Source organism: Maniola jurtina, chromosome 3 (genome assembly GCF_905333055.1).
Source record: "Maniola jurtina chromosome 3, ilManJurt1.1, whole genome shotgun sequence".
NCBI lineage: Eukaryota > Metazoa > Arthropoda > Insecta > Lepidoptera > Nymphalidae > Maniola > Maniola jurtina.
Window position 1 is genome coordinate 14823442 of NC_060031.1, and position 20294 is coordinate 14843735.

A 20294-nucleotide genomic window follows, 5' to 3' on the forward strand; every position below is an offset into this window, starting at 1 on the left:
GATGGAATGCGGTTGCCTAAAATGTGCCTATTCACTCTTTAACACTCTTGTTTTAAAGATACCCGGATTATAATTGGTAGGATACACACTGCTTCACACTCCTTTGAGACCAATACTGAGAACTTCAGGCATGAAGGTTTCCTCAGGATGTTTTTCTTCACTAATGAAACAAGTGACATTTTAATTGCTTAAAACGCACAAAGCTCCGAAAAGCTATGCCTGGACCCTCTGAATAGGAGGCTGAAGTTTGAACCGTTAGGCTATCGTCATTTATTAAACTGTAGATATTGTTTTTAAACTGTTTTTGTGGTTTGTTACAGAGATGGCAGCGGAGGTGGTTCGTTTTGTACGACGACGGAGAACTGACATACTCCCTAGACGAACACGTAAGTACTGAATTTTATGCTCTATGTGAAATGATATTTCTAGAAGAACCAGAGTAACCGACATAGCTTAGCGTGTCGTGAAGCTGAAGTAGGAATGGGCGGTGTGCATAGTTCGAAGAACCGATAAACTTTAGGGTCCCATGGTACTTAAAACGACTTAACAGGGCTCTCTCCGTCACTCGTTTCCACTCGTTTCATACAATCGTAGTTCCAATTTCATTTGAATGTTAAGCAACCAAAGTCCATGAAATTTTGCAGACATATTCTAGAAACTAATATCTGTGTCTGTGGTGTTTTAGATTTTTCTAAAAATATGTAGTTTTAAAATTACAGGGGCTCAAAGATTTGTATGAAAATTTTAAGACCGCGTAACTTTGAAACCGAATATTTTAACAAAAATCTGGAAAGCCACAGACATAGATATTAGTTTTTAGAATATATGTGCAAAATTTCATGGACTTTGGTTGCTTAATATTCAAATGAAATTGGAACTACGATTGTATGAAACGAGTGGAAACGAGTGACGGAGAGAGCCCTCTTAAGGTGACCTTGCACCAGAAAGTGCAGCGTTGGAAGCTATGTGAATCTCAAGGGATTCGCTAAGAGAGCTGGTACCCAAGCACCATCTTGGAACTCCATTTACGTTTCATCGAACTATGTACTCTATCCATTGCCATATTTTCAGCTGCGCAATACGTAATGGCTTTAGGCCCGGTCTTCACCTAAGTAGAGCGTAGAGCAGTTGTGTTCAGTCAACCAATCAGATTCTTAATGGGTGACGCGTGATCGTCGTCTATTAAGAATCTGATTGGTCGGCTGAATCTCCCCGCTCCGTGGAGGCGGTGGAGACCAGGCTTATAGATAGACAGTCAGCAGTGACAGGAGTATCAATACATAATAACCACTTTCCTATAGGTTTCCACTCTCAGTTGTAAAAATAGTGATCTCACGTCCTCGTAAACTTCCTGTAGGCGGCTCTAACATCTAGTCCGAGATCGATCTCGTATCTTACTTGATAGGGTTGGCACAACTTTCATAGCAATTTTTTTTCATAGCAAAAGCACTGTTTAAGCAGTATTTGCAATGTCAAACAAAATGTAGTTTATACTAATGAGATCCAAAGGTGAAACCTTATGAATTTATCAATAAACTAGCTGTCCCGCCCTGACTTTTCTTGGTTAGAATTTCTGAAAATCCTTTTAAGTTGGCAGCTTCATATTAAAGAAAATCACTTGCAAAACCTCATCCTTTTAGACGTATTATTATATACGTTGATGGTATCTGCTATATCAGAACCTTTAACTACACCAGATCCACAATAACAACTGTAAAAAATTTCAACTTGATAGATTTAAACAATGCGAACGCATAGATAACGAATAGACAGACAAATAAACATTAACTTTTGATATAAGCCTTCCAAAATTATAAAATATTATTATTCAGTAGAAAAAACTATGTATATTCATGTTTAAAAATTTACATGTGCCAATCATATTCTTAAAAAATAAAAGAAAAAAATATATTTTGGTACAGTTGACAGCCCTATTATAGTACAAATTCAAACCAGTCCTGCCCAGACTGGTGGACGTAGTGCGTAATTGACTTGTTAGTTGAAAACTATCCCATACGCAGCCGTTCACCCCATGAATATGAGGTACTCGCGCGAGTAGCTTGGGCGAGTCGAGTACTGAACTCGCATACAAATCACGAAGTGTAAAATATGTTGATGCTTGGGTGGAAAACTATTTAAAAGCAGTTTTCTTTGTGTGGATTTTACTATGATGAATTATCAAATAATTTCGCTTTGAGTCCAATCTTAAACTTTAAATTATTATCTTTGTAACAAAAACAGGGTTGTCAAATAAGAAACAATCCTGGTTCGGATAAAAAATGTTGTAGGCCCAGAAATATAAATTTATTTTTTAATAAAAAAACCCTAATACTTTTTGATTTACTGACTGATAGACAACACACGGGTTAAACCGGCGAGCAGACCTGAAATCCTAAAGGTTGATTCAAAATATTGTCAATTAAATTTTAAAGTTTTAAATAGTAGGTAGGTATAGTGGAAAAATCTCGTAAATTTTTTGTAGGTACGTGGCAAAAATAAGCAAGTCTTAAAATTGTTTACTAAAAAAAAATTTTAACGTGTTTTAAAATGTTTTGTTTATAATCTGTTTTTTCCAAGCATGAAATAACGTGTTAAATAAAGAGAAATCAATAAGTCCACATTTCTTTTAGTGCAAGTACAATACTGTGAATGCATACTGAACATCCTACGACATAAATATTAAATTAAAAGTAATTTTATCCCGGGCAGATCGTCGCACGTTACCATACTAGTGTCAAACTTGTGTTTGTCCCAGGGCTGCCACATGTATCTTATACATTTAAGTTAAAAATAAATGGTGAGTTAATAAAAGAAATACTGAAAATGATAGCTTGTTTCAGAATAGACTCTAGTGATGACATGCTTGTGAAACATAGCTCCAGTTGAAAATATTACTGATCCAATCAGATATTTTTAAGCTTGATTTTGCATATCTTTTGCCGATTTTTTAATGCAATTATTTAATAATATATTTTTGATTAAATAAATTAATAATACTAGTTTCCATCGAGGAAATCTGAGAAAACATTGGTGGTTTATATCTCTTCTGTTTCTTTCTATTCTTTTACTTTATTTTCTCCTTACTTAAATTTGACTCAATTTACTTTGTGAACGACATAAAAAGACAATGTTGCTATATGATAAAATCGGCTCTACTCAAATTAACTAGGGTTGCTACTTGCAACTTCCCCCAAAACATGACGTCATGAAAGCAATTACATACTATGTGACAACCCTGAAGTAAATCAATGACAAAAACATACATTACCAATTCTGTAACCCGTCCATCCCCGATGAGCAGCCGACGCGCGCGATGGCAAGTGGCAACGCTATATCAGAATCAAATCAGACATTTTTCTCTACACATACATATTCATACATGCGATTACATGCGTACAATGTACATGAATTTTAATATGCACCATATTTGGTGGCATCTGTTTTGCCTCTTATGTGGGAAGTATTATGGCATGTAATGGATCCATTGATAGGGCTGTCACCTTATTTTTTTTTTGAACCTGACGATTTTCAAATGTCCGTTACCATTATTTCTTAGAATAGAACAGAAATATTTTTTATTCAAATAAACTTTTACATAAGTACTTTTGAACAGTCAATTCCATATATTTTGGTTCGAAGGCCTTTCCTACATGCCTGCCAGTGGCGTACACAGGGTTTGAAGTCAGGGTGGACTATAAGTTAGATAATTACTTATTTACTGCCAGTTCATAATAAATTAGCATTGAGATATTTTAATAAGAGTAAGCAGCGCTTTTATGTATCTATGAGCTGCACGCCACCGGTGCCTGCTGTGTCTGCATATCTTACGTGATCTACAAGCAAACCTCATATTACTATAGAAGACTAGCCGATGCCCGCGACTTCGCCCGCGTGGATTTAGGTTTTTTGAAATCCCGTGGGAACTCTTTGATTTTCCGGGATAAAAAGTAGCCTATTGCTAATTAAGGATATTATCTTCCATTCCAAATTTCAGCCAAATCCGTCCAGTAGTTTTTGCGTGAAGGAGTAACAAACATACACACACACACACACACACACACACACACACACACACATACAAACTTTCGCCTTTATAATATTAGTGCGATACTGGATATAAAAGCTATGTTCTGTCGATGCACCTCTTTACTAAAGAATATACAGCCGTGAACACCTGGGCAAAATTTAAACTCTCTCGCATTTAATTTTAATTAAATAGCACCTTCCGACAAGAGTCAAACGTCAAAGCATATTTCATTAGCGCATCCACGCGTCCCTTTCTCCAGTTTAGCGATGCAAATCTGCCGTATTCACACGTTGACTCCGCGACCAATGTATGAACGCAACTAACCTCTTTACCTTGTACGGAAGAAGGTGTACCCATATCCCTGTATCTAACCTGTAACTGATAGGCCTAAATAGCGATTTTATGGGGCGTAGGGGGATACTACGCTGCGAACTTTTGCGATCAGCTTACCAGCGCAACTTCCAGGTGAAGATGGCAACAAGTTTCTAGGACCACCGGTTTTTGCTGTCAGTCAGTCAGTCAGTCACGGTACTCTTTTATATGTAGTTTTTGTATGTAGATATTCATTAGGTATGATTTTATTAGCTGAGTGGTGGTAGCCGGTCTTCTAATAGGCAGGTTGGGGTTTCGATCCCGGGCACGCACTTCTTACTTATTGAAGTTATGTCCGTTTTAACCAATATTATATCACTATCTTAATCGGCGAAGGAAAAAATTGTGAGAAAACCTATATGCCTGAGAGTTCTTAATTTTCTTAGAGAAGTATTAAATCCAATTCGCATTAGGTCGGATACAAAAGTACTTGTACCTATGAGTTTAATTGAATAAAAAATATTTTGATTTTGGTTTTGTGTGACGGACTGTGGCCCAAACCCTTCTTTGAATTTCTGGGACGCAAGCTACTCTGCAACAAATTTCATATAAATCGGTTAAACGGATGGCCCTTTAAAAATCCGTGGGAACTCTTTGATGTTCCGGGATAAAAAGTAGCCTATGTCCGTCCCAGGATGTAAGCTAACTCTGTACCAAATTTTGCCGAAATCGGTTAAACTGTTGGGCCGTGAAAAGCTAGACAGACAGACAGACAGATAGACAGACAGACAGACAGACAGACAAATAGACAGACAAATAGGCACACTTTCACATTTATAATAATATTAGTATGGAAGTATGGATTACTGCAGTAGAGTATCGTCGATTCTTAGAATTCAACTGCTAGGAGATCAGGCTTTATTGGTATTTTTTTTAACATGTGTCGGATCTTGTAAAGTGGAAGTCTCTATTAATCGGTTTCCTATCTATGACAACATTACATCTCTGTACGATAAGTGCTTTTAATTAACAGAAATATATTTAATGACAGACACGCTTATATATTTTCAGTTATTTTTATCTTTGGTTGGTAAACACTCGTTATAGTCGTAAGAGATAAATATCATCCATTTATTTAAGTGTTTTTAAAGGATTAATGTTTATGAACCTAGCTCGTTTAAGGAGCGAGACGGTGATAGCAATCAACACTTTACAGTTAAAGCCGGCCCTTCATCAGGCCACAGATACCTATGCAGATGTGGAGGCGACTCATAAATTAATGTAGCAGCAAATGAGTTAAGGCTGAGACAGACATGGTGCGGTGGAAACTTATCAACGGTTTCTAGACGTTTTAACGCAAGTCACTGTAAAATGAAGTACTCCTGACCTATTTTACGTGATCAAATCAGAAATGAGAGCTGTAGAACCAAGTAATTGAAATAGCCCAACGGGTTACAAAACTGAAGAGGCAATGGGTAAGGCACATAGTTCGTAAACCATAGATGTTAGGAAGGTTGTATGGCTGGAATGGCGACCGCGGATCGAAACGAGTAGCGTTGACAGACCCACTGAAGTGGTGGATGGACAGACGACAACAAACGAGATATATGGAGCCGCTGGATACAGGTAGTGCAAGTAAGCGACGTGTAGGAGTCCCTATAAGATACCCGTGTCCAGCTGTGGGCATCTACGGTTGACGAAGACGATGACAACATGGCCAATATCTCAATTGTTGTTGATGGTTTTCGAAAACTATCGAAAATTACAAGGACCTGTATTGTGTTTATACTACAGAGCATCTGATTGACATAACGCGATTCATACTTTTTGTATGACAAATCCTGACCTTCTGCTTCAGGCGGCCTTCCCGTTTCCAGTCTGACAACACCTTTACTGGAACCGGACTGCGGGGTGTAAAATAGTGCAACTTGACTCTACATAGTACTCTAGTACCCTTCTGAATTACGACTTACGACTTATGATACCTACACCTTGAATTTAACTTGTTGAACTAAGATAGTTCAACAATGTAAGTAAATTGTAAACAAACCTTTTCTAAACGTCTTGTTTCTGAAATGCTACTAAAGTAGCTGCCACTTTTAAGTTTAACAATAAAATCATTGTATCCAATTAAACAATTAAACCCATGCTAATATTACAAATGCAAAAGTGTGCCTATCTGTGTTGTTTCTGTTACCTTTTTACGGCCCATCCATTTAACAGATTTTACGAAATTGTGGTACAAAACTAGCTAGTATCCCGGAGACGGGTATCGGTTAGTTATATTCCAGAAAATCCCCACGGAATTTCTGAAAACCGAAATCCACGCGGAAAAAATCGTGGGCATCATCTTGTTAAGAATATTTCTCCTTATTATAATGCAATCGGGAAATAAGGACTTTCGGCTCCCATAATAAGATCAAAATGAAGTAATTTGTTTGATTGTTTCATTTCCGTCTGGAATTTTCTTGGCTGAATAAAAACAATGTGAATAAAAAATTGTAGAATTTCAATAAAATATGATTAAGTACATTACCAAATTCGAGACGATTTGAATCAATAAATAAATTAAATGTCTGACTAATAAAACAAGCTGCCAAGTTTGAAACTAATTCCGTTACATACGAGATTGTTAAGGAAGTGGGTTAGTTTAAATCTATATTTATTGGCGCCAACATGTCAATACCTATCGTTCGTGTTGTTTACACAGGTTTCTCATAGGTTTATCGTGGGTATGAATCGTAGTTAAACTAAAATAATGAATGTACCTACCTTACTCCTCAAGTGCGTATTATATTATAAATAACGGGTATATAGCAACATACCACGATTAATTTGGTGGTTTTTTTATCTGCCGATATTTCGACTCAGTTGCATGAGTCTGCAGTGCAGTGCTGCGAGTGATGAAGTTCAAGCTGCCATGGGCAGTACAGCTGATCTACCCGCTTTCTTGTTCTTTTCGCTGAAACTTCACGAGCTGATGTCATACGATGCTGTCCTGACCCCCAATAATTGTTTAAGAAAAACGTATTATGGTTATCGTAATCGCTGACAATTTCTGCCTCTTGATTGGCTGTGAAAAAAGGTAAACAGCGAATCAACCAATCAAAGGGCAGAATTCGCTGTCGATAACGATAGCGATGAAAACGCTTTTCTTACACAATCGGGGGGGGGGGCTGGTTTGCATAATTCTGCCACTGGATTCCACATACTAGACATCCTCAGGATTGAAACTTTGGTGTTTGATAATTTCAATCGCTTCGCGTACTAGCCTGGCTATATAGTGGTGATCTGTGGAAAGATCGTGGGGGTTGTGTTGATGTAAATAGGTATGTCACGAAATAAGCTTAAAATCTTCAAGTGCGTGTAAGATCAATTAAGATGCGATTCAGTGTCAAGCGGCAGAATGCGACGACATGTGACGACAGACGGCATGGCATTAGTTTGCAGCTATTATTAATTTGTATGAAACCTTCTCATTCTGAGAGGAGACCCAAGCTCAGTATAGTTGGCGTAGATGACTTGAGTAAAGTAATTAATATTTCTTTGGAAATAACTCTACCTAATTGTTTAAATTGTACCTCCCCATTGAAAGCGTTAAACCAAAAATGGCGCAATAATATTTTGAAAGTGTAGGTAGGGAAATAATCTTGCCAATACATAAGGGGTCGGCCGCAATAGTATGAACTAGTAAGGCGTCTCCATCTAATCCAATATATACTAGGGCTTCAATTTGACGCAAACAATCAGTTTTGCCATGCTGAGCTGACACAATGTTCTTTTACTTTGATTTAAAAAAATGTTATCTTCATTAGATTTTTTTTTTTTAAGCAAAGCTTTTTTACTTAATTTATTAGATATTACAATAAAACTTAAAGCTAGCCTTATCTAATTACTATACAAATCATGCCCGCGTGGAATGGTGCCAAGAATACTGGCTGCATTTCCGCGTTGGACAGCCAGGCTGATCCGTTGCGCAAAAAATGAGCCAGCCCTTTTGTCACCCGATGAGGCTATTAAACGCGGTGAAATGTCTCGTAAAAATTTCTTTGCACTAAGACTCCATGGCCCCAGGGTCTCCACGGCAAACGGAACAAAAATGTAACTCTCAATAAGAGAGGCATACTTAGATTTTTGTCTGCCAATCCGCAGATATTTATTGAAATAAACTTTGACAAGTGCTTTTGAATCAGCAAATAAACTTTTTACACGTGATTGAATCTACCGGAAAATGTAATGCCATTCTGTTATCCAAATGTTATCAGCACATAGCTGATAACATTTGGAGTTGATTTCACACATTGCATTGGTTTCATTCATCTCGTATAGGTATTGGGACACCGATATTGTAATTAAAGAACCCCCATAAAGAACTCCAAGCCTTCGTGACGTGACAATTAGTCAGTTTGGCAACCCGTCTAATGTCATGGACCCATCTTTTTGTACGGCAATTTATAATAACTTTGCACTTTGCGCGCTTCGTATGCCGAACAAAAGTAATTGTTACGCTAATTTGACTGCAATTTTTCAACTCGTTTACACGTAAATACAGCCGTCATGCTGCTAATAGCTGCAGAGCTGATGGAAAATTTTAATGACGTCATTTTTTTTTTAATTATTTAGCTTAATAAAAACTGTTTTATCAACTCAATAAATAACCTAGACCAGCCATCCTGTAAGATTTTCCACGATTTATCCGTTTCACTAAAACCCGCCATTGTTTCACCTGTTATTTCAGTTTGCTGAATATTTTCAAAGAAATCTACTATTTACTTTCCAAAAAGTGTTGGAGAAAAGACGCCTAAGAAGAATATGGCAAACACAAAGAAGAGCAAAAGACAAATCGCAACTTAATAAAGCCATTCATGACCTAAAAGCATATCTGAGAGAAGTAGAAGATGAAACCCTTCAAAACAGATTAGAAAATATGTCTCCAACAGGCAATAAAGAACATTCCTTATGGAAGGCTATTAAGTCGACTACTGGCCCGCTGATTCAGTCACATCCGTTGAAACTAGATGATAACACATGGGCAAAAACTGACTCTCATAAGGCAGAAGTGTATGCACAATTTCTCAATACAATTTTTACCCCGAACACAAGGGATGAAACCTACAATAATGAAAAAGAAATTGACGATTACCTGAACAGCGATCTCCAACTTAGTCTTCCTATCAAGTGCTTTACCCCAGCAGAAGTCTCGCGAGCAATAAAACGCCTCGATAACAAAAAAACACCAGGATTTGACCTTATAACTGGAGAAGTTCTTAAGCAACTCCCAAAGAAAGCTATCGTATTTCTCACAACACTTTTCAACTGTATACTCAGGACATCATATTTTCCACAAGTATGGAAAGTTTCCCATATAATTATGATACCAAAACCTGGGAAAGACCCCCTTATTGTCTCATCATATAGACCCATCAGCCTACTACCTGTCATATCAAAACTCTTCGAAAAACTTCTTCTAAGTCGTTTAAAAGCTATTATCACGAAAGAAACTCTTATACCAGATCACCAGTTTGGCTTTCGACAAGGTCACTCAACCATAGAACAAATCCATAGAGTAGTTAACAAAATAAGGCAATCCCTAGAAAGAAAAGAATATTGCTCAGCCGCATTTTTGGATGTTCAGCAGGCCTTTGACAGGGTTTGGCACAAAGGCCTTTTGTACAAAATAAAGATTAACTTTCCTCATAATATTTATACTCTGCTGAAGTCGTATTTACAAGACAGGATATTCCAAGTCGTAGTAGGAGAGCATTGTTCCCAGTTCTACGATATCAAAGCTGGTGTTCCACAGGGATCAGTGCTAGGGCCGACCCTTTATACCCTATACACAGCCGACTTACCCGAGACACCAAGTATCCTCACCGCAACGTTTGCTGACGACACAGCGGTACTGAGTACTCACTCAAATCCAACGGTAGCATCCCAGCGACTACAGGGCCACTTGGATAATATTGATAAATGGATGCGAAAGTGGAGAATCAAGGCTAGTGCATCCAAATCAACCCACGTAACCTTTACACTTAGGCCCGGCGATTGCCCAGAGGTGAAACTTGGCAACGAAACTCTGCCACATGGTAATGTAGCCAAATATCTTGGTATGCATCTTGATAGAAGACAAACATGGCAAACACATATAAAAAAAAAGAGAGAAGAGCTGCGTGTACGCACGAGATCGCTAATGTGGTTACTTGGCAGACACTCCCGACTATCACTTAATAACAAAGTACTCATATACAAGAGCTTTTTAAAACCCGTATGGACATATGGCTTGGAGTTGTGGGGCACAGCCAGCAATTCTAACATAGAAATACTACAGCGCTATCAAAACTCAGTCTTTCGCACAATACTGAATGCTCCATGGTTTACTAAAACAAGTGAAACACATGAGTATCTTGCAATGCCCACAATCAAAGAAGAAATTAATAATAATGCTAAAAAACACAAAGCCAAGCTAGAAGTCCATGCGAATAGTCTGGCAGTGTCACTTACCACATGCAGCAGAGTAAATAGGCTAAAACGAGCCACAATAGAAGAACTGTCTTGTGGACAATAAAGCCAGGGATAGCCCTATGAGAAGAGTCTCTTGATGGAGTGACCTTCTCCAAACCCGCAACGCACTCATACAATCTGATTATAGTCGGCAAATGACTGATTGCAGATAGCCTAGAAATATCAAAAAAAAAAAAACTATTTACTTTCCTGCAAGATATTCCACTAGCCGATGCCCGCGACTTCGCCCGCGTGGATTGAGGTTTATTGAAATCCCGTGGGAACTATTTGATTTTCCGGGATAATAAGTAGCCTATGTGCTAATTCAGGATATTATCTATCTCCATTCCAAATTTCAGCCAAATCCGTCTTTTTAGTAGTCTTTTTAGTAGTCTTCTTAGTTTTTGCGTAAAAGAGTAACAAACATACACACACACACACATACACACAAACTTTCGCCTTTATAATATTTATCCATATCTTTTCATTTAGTTGTACCTACTACCTACAGTATGAAAATGTACAGCAATAACTAAGTTTCGATGCCCATGCTATCACTTTCGGTGTCTATCGTAGAGATTCAGTGCTTATGACGGCATTCCAGGCAATTAAGTTACGTAATAAATATATAGGAGCCATTACTAAAGTACGTAGCGTCTGGGCTTACTGTTTCTTGTCCCAGCAGAAAGCCTGTGTCCAGCCCTACATAGGCCTTCAATGATGATGCAGATACAATTAACAATTCCCTCCCCCAACTTTCCCACCAGCTCTGGGACCACAATGACACGACTCGTCTGCAAGTGTATAACAATTACTGTGGCTCAGGTAGCGAGCCGTGTAACATTGCACAATGCTGTCGATTATTCTTTGCTGGTATTCAATCTCAAGCAGGTGTCTTTAACCCTTTGTAACATGTGAGATACAAAAGGCACTTTGTAGAACTTTGTGGGTCTTTTTAAATTAAAAAAATCTGAGAACAAGAGTAGATTACAACAAGTGTAAATTAAAAATTTATAACACCCCCGACAAGTGAAGGTTACAGTAACTAGAAAAGGCCTGATAACTTTCAAACGGCTGAACCGATTTTCTTGGATTACAGCTAAGAACACTCTCGATCAAGCCACCTTTCAAACAAAAAAAAACTAAATCGATGCCACAGACAGATACACAGATACACACGTCAAACTTGTAACACCCGTCTTTTTGGGTCGGGGGTTAAAAAGACACAACCTCCGCCCCGCAACGAGAACGTCCGTTGTCTGCAACCAATAACTTACGGTTTCTTACATCCCTATTAGCTCATTTCCCTGAACTTGGTATCGTCAAATATGTTTGCAGTTTACTTTCTCTTTACTAAGCATAACACTTGAGCTAATAAGAGTAGTTACGACAATAGGATAGTGTTTTGAACTTTCTGGATTTCAGTCCAGCATCCTCTCCGTTAAATTATTGCTTAGAAAGAGTTACATTACCTATACATAGATTGAGAAAATATTTTTCTCGGATTCTTCCAAGCTAAGAGCAACAGTTAATACGAGCGTTAACATTTATGGTATTCTTTCACTTTTATGACCATTGATTACTTTCTCTTTTATAACTAGAAACTGCGTTTTATAACCATAGGTTCATAATGTTCATTAACTCGTTAATCAAATAGCCAGTAGGTATTTACCTACCTAAACGCGGTGAAAGCATAATGGTTAACAGGGCTCTCTCCGTCACTTACTCCATACAATCGTAGTTCCAATTTCATTTGAATATTAAGCAACCAAAGTCGATGAAATTTTGTAGACATATTTTAGAAACTAATATCTTTGCCTGTGGTGTTTTAGATTTTTCTAAAAATATGTATTTTCAAAATTACAGGGACTCAAAGATTTGTATGTGAATTTTTAAGACCGTATAAATTTGAAACAGAATATTTTAACAGAAATCTGGAAAACCACAAGCATGGATATTAGTTTCTAGAATATGTCTGCAAAATTTCATGGACTTTGGTTGCTTAATATTCAAATGAAATTGGAACTACGTTTGTATGGAGCGAGTGACGGAGAGACCCCTTTGACTTCGGCCCTCTATATAAATTCGGCACGCACCTCTAACTTTTCAGAGCTATGACTGAGTCATGGTTTAGGCCTAGCCCGCTCGGCGATATTTATTCTCGCGAATTTTATTCGCGCGGTTTATTTTCCACGTACGGAATTTCACCTGCCCGCACTACGAATGTGGTGAGCGCTACTCAACCACATAATGCACAAAATATTCGCGCAAATTTACTACCGCGCTGTGTGAATTTTGTATCAAATCGCAGATTTTTTCGCGCGCTAATTTTAAATCGCAGTGCGGGCATTTCTATATGATGTTACAGAATTGCGGAAAAAAAAAATCGCGCGATTTTTATTCGCTGTACGGGCTAGCTCTTAAAAAGCAATTAAATATCGCTTGCTCTCGGTGAAGGAAAACATAATATATATACAATATACATAGATACATAGATAGATTGCTAAAATCATAACCCTTCCTTTTGGCTTTGCCGTAGTCGGGTAAAAAAGACCTGAGGTTATACTGACCCCCACCTGGTTCGTTAAGGGTTGAACTATAACCGTTCATATTGCTATTAATTTGTTACAAATAATCGCCGCGGGCGTCGAATTTAATTAAAACATAATCCGTTTACAATAGTGTATTGATCACTTACCTTTCGCCTTAGGGATACAAATTACAATTTAGCTATGTCCAAACCAATTACAAGTCATTGGTAAAAGCCTCCAGCCTCCCTCCAACTTATACACACGGCACCAGGTTTCAATCCAACCTGCCTATTGGCGACAGTCAAGGGGCAACTTGGCTAAACTTGCATTTCAAATCTTTATCCTTAGGGTGGATACATAAATATTAAATATTAAATTCCACCACCAGACCAGCGGAAAAAATCAAAGATTAAAAAAAGCTACTAACTAGGAGCGCAAGTTGGTGTTGGAATTTAGTCCTGTGTGTAGAAGCCTTTAAATTATCAATTGAGTTGGTAACGCCTGTTTATGCTGGTTAGAATTTTGATGTAATCTGGTTATTAATTATAATTATCAGTTATAAACAAGCTGCTAATATCTATCTGTTGATCTATCGCTAAAGCAGGAATTTAAAACGCAGCTACTATAATCATACCAATCAATTTCAATGATATAGATTTCAGAGATTATGCTTAGGAAATGTATCGACTAGTTCCCAATAAGGATTTTAATTTTAGTCTCATAGGTTTAAAGAGGCTTTATAAAGCAAATTTATCGAAAAAGTAGAAAAAAGTTGACTTCCTGAAATAGAGGTGTTTTCCATTAGAGACCTATCGGAAAGCAATGATAAGATCTAATTTGGAGCACGCTTGGCTATAAGATGCATAATATATGTATTCACTCTTGCTTTGAAGGTACTCGCTCATGTTATATTATGTACGTCATTGTAGTATTTTAAATGAATACAGCAACTATTATAACTATTATAATCGTATGTGGAAATTCATAAATACTTCCTAAATCGGCAGATCGTAAATCACGGAAGCGTGCGCAGGTGAACCGCAGTGGGTGCGCCCGCGCATCGCTCGCTTGCCTACTCCTAGTGCTGGTACCTACACTACACCTAGTTGCTCAATTCGGCCGCATTCCGCCATCGATCACGGGAGTGGACGCACGTGCGCGTTGCATCAGAATATGTTCTATGTGGGCTAGCTAAAGTACATGGTTAGAATAAGAAATAACGAACTCCTTGCCATGTAGAGTTGTAAAACTATCGATAGTTGACTTCAAAAACTATTCAGGATATCGATAATCGATATATTTCAGTTCTATCGATTTTGCCTTAACTATCGATAGTCTATCAATATTGGATTATCGATAGGCAACTCTATTGCTATGCACTTTTTAAAACATCTTAGTTACTTACCATGTATTTTCCATGTGCTTTACTTACAGTTGATTGGTAATAAGCATTAGGTACACTGATCGCGATCAGTTTACTCTTTTCCCCTGAAATGTTCCGTTCTCTATCTTCGAAGATATTCATCAGATCTTCACCTTTACTTAGAAGTTATGAACTACCGAACAAGATTATTTCGATACCGAATTGCGATACCGAAACTAAATGTTGAAAAAAAAATACCTCCATTATATTGCGAACATTTCGCGTCGTTTGCTACAATATATCAATAATTTTTAAAATAAGTACATAAAAGGCAGTTGTAATATTTGTTTTGCAAATTCTGCAATTCCATTAATTCCATCTCTCAGTACTTCGTTACAAATGACGTAACATAGCATACATACATACACAAGTGTAATCGCGGTCGAGCATTTCCCGCGATAGAAAATAGTTGAGAAAAGTTGCAACAACGGCCATTGTGCCCGAGTTGCCTTACACACAAAGCTTACACGATTTCTTAATACAGTTAATTGCACTTGTACTAATTAAATAATCGTGGTGTTCCTAAGAATTTGGTCACACTCGACGCGTAACGGCAATTATAGTCCACTAAAGTTGGCCATATCCCTTAGGTACTTTTTTTACAACCTCTCAAAGAGACTGAAACGTTTTACTGGACATCATGTATAGATACCATACAAATGGTTTAAAAAATATTTAAAAAAATTCCCCACTTCGATTTTAAGTAATACTAGAGGATTCCCGGGACTTAGTCTCGTGGGAACTGTTTGATTTTCCGGGATAAAATGCCTATGTCAATTACAGGGACGCAAGCTACCTCGGTACCAAATTTCATACAAATCGGTTAAGCGGACGGGTTTTTAGGAATCCCGTGGGAACTCTTTGATTTTCCGGGATAAAAAGTAGCCTATATCCGTTCCCGAGATATAAGCTAACCCTGTACCTAATTTCGTCAGAATCGGTTAAACTGTTGGGCCGTGAAAAGGTAGCAGACAGACAGACAGACAGACACTCTTTCACCACATGCTGCAGAATGACATGCCTCGTAAAGTTCCTCGTTTAAAAATAAAACCTATGTAATGTAACATCACATAGGTTTTACTGATGTTAAAAATCGCATCAGAATCAGTCCTGCTGAATTGATTCTGATGTATGATAGCACTGAAGAGCCCGCTTCATCGAAGCGATAACTCGTTGGTGGGTGGAATAAAAATATAAGGACGGAAAAAAAAATTCATAGAAAAGTTATCACTTTATTAAAAGTATTTTTAGTTATTTAATAACTTTTATTTAAAGTTATTACTTATAATTGACTTACCATTACAATAGTTATTTAAAGTTATAATCATAATAATAGTACCTAACTTATACTATTTACATTATTTTAATGTCTTTTGATCCGCTTTAAAAATAGTGGATCCTTATTCGTGAATTTGTTACTCACCAGTCGCGGCATATAGCTGGAACATTTTCTCCGTAAATAAGAAGCGTTGACTATATTATAATATGAACAGATAACTTCGAGTTTATTATAACTTAAACGTAACTTTATACTTGTTCAGTATTTTATCTGTGAGTCGCCTAAACGGTAAATTAGTAGAAAATCAGTCTCCAATCTAATGCTCCATCTAGAAGCTATCTTATATCATTTCTATTAATAAAATTAAAAATCTAGAAAATGCGACATTTTGTGCCAAGCAGAGTACAATATTTCGGTCTGTAAGTTAAAGTGAATTCATGATACACGGAACACAGGCCAGGGATCACCGATCACCCAATAATTTTGTGTCCGGAATGACCTAGAATTAATTTTGACTTTTGACCTTTAAAAGCTAGATTTACCAAATCGCTTCCCTGTAAAAACTACTTCAACTCAAAAACCTCGCCTTTTGAGATAACCTCATTTTACGACCCCTGACTTGATTAATTATAACTCAAGAATAAAATTTTAGTGACTGCTTTCCCTAATGCTTTCTATAATTCCTCCGAACTCTTTTTAAAATATTTAAATGTCTTCTATAGATTGTCGAAACCAGCTTTGCGTAGATTCTGATAAAAGTGGTTTTTGTGAGTTGAAATAGTTTTGATCTAGGGGTGTGAAATGTTTTAATTTATGATTTTTTGGTTGTATTTCTTTCGCTTATCGTTAATTATGAAAAATCATCATTCATTTTACCATCAAAGTCATTGCAATAGTCGGGCGCAACCGCTTCCAGAAGCCACTGGTTTATCTTCCCTCTGAATTGCAGCTTTTGCACGTAAGATAACTTCCGTATCGTCGGCAGAAGACTGACTAGGAACAAGTAATCCGCATCGCCCGTCAGTTCTTCGTCAGTATTTCCTGTTTGTAACTGTTTTGTTATGTTCTTTATCTTGCTATTTATCACACTTTGATTATTCGAATCTGTATTTTGAGAAGTGTCGTAAGCCGTACAAGTGGAAGAGCTTGGAGCAAAAGATGCGTTTGATTCTACGTCTTCTGTGTTATGTTCTAGTTTCACAGTCAGTGGGTCATCCGAATCGTCATTGATAGGGTCCATAGTGACTTCGATATCTGGCATTTCCGATTTTCCTTTCACAATCCCTTTGAGTACTTCTTCCGTTATGAAGGCCAGCTCGTCGAAGTATTGCCACTGTGATTGGTCGATTTCCTTTACTATTATTCTCTTTAACTCCTTTCTGAATGCATCCTTCAAGTTCTTCCAGCGTTTTTTCAGGAACTCCTCTGGATATTAAAAAATATATATTAATATTAATAAATACACAGTAAAATATCTATTGGGTTCTTTTACATGCGAAATGGCATTCGTCAAAATGATGCAAATGTGTGGACCTAGCTAGGTACTTATTCCGAATTATAGCAATACGTCATGAGTTTAAATATTCGATTTATTTAGAAGTACTTAATTGAAAATCCGAAAAAAATTAAAAAATCCGGTGGGAACTTTTTGATTTTCCTAGTTAAAATGCCATACCTGGAAAGCAAACTGCTATTCTTGTGAGCTGTGTATTCTTATAAGTATGTGATAAGTACTTAAATACACGAAAAAAATGCGCGATCATGCGAAAGTAAAGCCTTCACAATGTTATGTATATTATAATGTGATAATAAATATAATAATACTACGTAGTAATATATACACGCGATGCAAAACTTAAAACTAGATAGATACCATGGAAATTAATATACATATGTAGTGTGCCTGGTCACCAAATATAAGTTTTGTGTCCTGGTTCTTCGGTGCTCAAAAACGCAACGCAACGTCGCATTAACTACCACTATCTTTAACGCACGCAGCGTAACATGCTTAGGTATATACTCGAAAAGATGAAGGAACCCCTATCTTAAATCACGTGGACTGACGACGCGTGACTGTAGTTTAGTTAGGTAGGTATACCGCGGCGTGGCGTAGTGCGCGGCGCGGCAAGCGTCGTCGCCGCGTCCGTCGTCAGTCGACTCACTCCCGCCATGCGCCAGTACGTACCTAGCTGGTAGATAAATAATAACACATACCATCTTTGCCAAGTGCTGTCGCAATAGCTTTCCACCCTCGCCCCCTGGCTATCTTGTTCTTGTACAAACGACTCGAAAGCTGCCATATTTCGGGGTGGGATTTCACTTGGAGGATGAGTTTCTTGGAGAGCGACATTTACGCGGCAACAGTGAAGCCTCGAACAACGGCTGTGGGGCACTGACGCGGGACGCCCCGCCGCTCGCAGACGCGATCGCCCCGCTCCCCGCTCCCTCCCCGCCGACTCGCCGCTTCCCGCGCGTTGCCCACACTCCCTCCCCGCCCGTTTGCCGCTCTCCGCTCCCCGCCCGGTTGTTTCACGCTCCGCTCATCGCCCGCTGGGAGCCCCTCGTTGTCTCGCCGCTCCACGCGTCATTGACGTCACATTTCGCGCGAAAATGTTCACCCTAGCACGAGTATTGTGTAATCACACACATAATTGCGATTATAGCAATATTGTAATCAACATTGCCATAATCGCAATTGATTGCATTGCATTGATGTGAAAACTGTGTATTTTAGTTGAGACAGTTTCAGCCAATCTCCAATGAATGTGATTATTATAGGTAGGTACTCTATTAAAAAACTATGGAGGTGCTGTTAATACATTTTGAATAAGACATTCAGTCCAGAATTCGGTGATATTTGTACCTAGCTTTAATTTGAATAATATTAAGATGTTTTTAACAGCTGTTGTCCATCATCATAAAGAAGTTAAACTAATACTGCTCGGTTATCTTAAACGCCATTAAAGTTCTCTAAAGTGCTTGCCCACAGCGTTATGACTGCATAATGACAGTTTAAGCTGGATCCATGAATCCAAATCCCTGGTTCCGTATAAAAGGCCTCTTAGTCGTTAAAAACTTTCTTACCACAATAAACATAAACAAGTACCTACATAAAAACAACATACGTAACACGTACGTAACATGTAATTTTGGTAGGTAATTTAAATTCATTTGACGTGATTAGTTTTGCACACTGTCTACACCAGCAGATTGTGTTCGGGTCTAATGGCGCTCCAAAATCGAAGGGTCTAACTATTGTACTACTAAATGTTATTTACCCATAATTTTGCAAAATAAGTAAATATCATTATGATTAAGCATTTAAAGATTTCCCATACGAATACTCAAACAAATAAGTAGCTCATAGTTGTCAGGAAGGTCCTACCTACCTTCTGTCAAAGCGTCGATTTTGTTATCAGTTTATTTTTTGTTTTTCTGGTAAGACGGTAAGTTTACTGTATGAACCAAATGGCAAAAACGTGGTCAGCTAAATACTTTTACCAAATTTTTAGCATACTTTTAAATTTTCAGGATTCTTTAAGTTTTTGTATGACTTATGGTTTTTTTTTTTTGAGTTTTTGTATATATATTATGTACTTATATTTGTTTGTTATTGTCAAGAAACACTAGACCTATTTTAATGCGGTTTGCAGCGTCACATATTTTGCTATCTTCACTCTAGCATTTACCCAACACAGCTTTCAAGTCAAGACTGAAGATCCCTTAAGATTAATCAGGCCGTTTATGGCGGAACATAAGTTTCCGAGATTACATCATGCGGACAGTTAAACACATCACGCTATCTATGAGTGGGCCACCTGAAGATTCTTATCAACTTGTAATATTTATGCTACAACCTGTTTTCATCCAATGCAATGACCTTTTTTATGGATGGCAAGTTACCACAAGTACCAATGCAGTCGAAAAATTTATTTAACTCATAAATATTTTTGAGAAGATGATAAAAAAACAGCTTAAAGTTCGTGTGTAATTTGCTCTTCTATAATAATATGAACATACTTGTGTAGGACACTGCCCTAGAAAGGATCCAACCAAATCCAAGGATCAAGTGCTGAAAATAGGCCTTTTACAAAGCGCGTCACCAAACACGATCTTCTGTTTCTCATCCACCCACTTCCCGGCACCTTCTTCAGGTCATCAGTCTAGCGGGCTAGGGAGGTCTCTAACATTACGCGTATCGGTACGTGGTATCATATCAAG

At 37.8% G+C, this 20294-nt stretch overlaps 2 protein-coding genes and 1 long non-coding RNA gene across 6 annotated transcripts in view; 1 reads left to right on the forward strand and 2 right to left on the reverse strand.

The window, feature by feature from the left end:
* LOC123881251 lies at nt 1–18454 on the reverse strand. 2 transcript variants are annotated; one of them, XM_045929968.1, is made up of 3 exons: nt 18288–18454; nt 16899–17498; nt 1–67 (listed from the first exon to the last, which is right to left on the reverse strand). In XM_045929968.1, the coding sequence occupies exons 1-2, from the start codon at nt 18421–18423 to the stop codon at nt 16924–16926; spliced, it is 711 nt and encodes a 236-aa protein (XP_045785924.1). In that variant the 5' UTR covers nt 18424–18454; the 3' UTR covers nt 1–67; nt 16899–16923. The 2 variants fall into 2 exon arrangements, with proteins under 2 accessions (XP_045785924.1, XP_045785923.1); XM_045929967.1 differs by lacking the exon at nt 1–67 and having other exon boundaries at nt 16015–17498.
* LOC123881235 (protein outspread) overlaps nt 1–20294 on the forward strand; it is a 389980-nt gene that overhangs the window by 297827 nt on the left and 71859 nt on the right. For all 3 annotated transcript variants that reach the window (XM_045929934.1, XM_045929936.1, XM_045929935.1), the window contains exon 3: nt 321–386. In XM_045929934.1, the coding sequence (XP_045785890.1) occupies nt 321–386 (66 nt within the window). The remainder of the gene's footprint in view (nt 1–320; nt 387–20294) is intronic.
* The window catches only part of LOC123881262, a 26330-nt gene continuing 21108 nt past the window's right edge, over nt 15073–20294 (reverse strand). The window contains exon 3 of the long non-coding RNA XR_006799445.1: nt 15073–15333. This is a non-coding gene — a long non-coding RNA (uncharacterized LOC123881262). The remainder of the gene's footprint in view (nt 15334–20294) is intronic.

Bases quoted from the DNA above. Each gene is read 5' to 3' on its own strand.
- LOC123881251 (XM_045929968.1), bottom strand. From the start codon at position 18,423: ATGTCGCTCTCCAAGAAACTCATCCTCCAAGTGAAATCCCACCCCGAA. The intron at 17,499-18,287 runs GTATGTGTTATT...TTTAATATCCAG, and splicing joins GACAGCACTTGGCAAAGATG to AGGAGTTCCTGAAAAAACGC.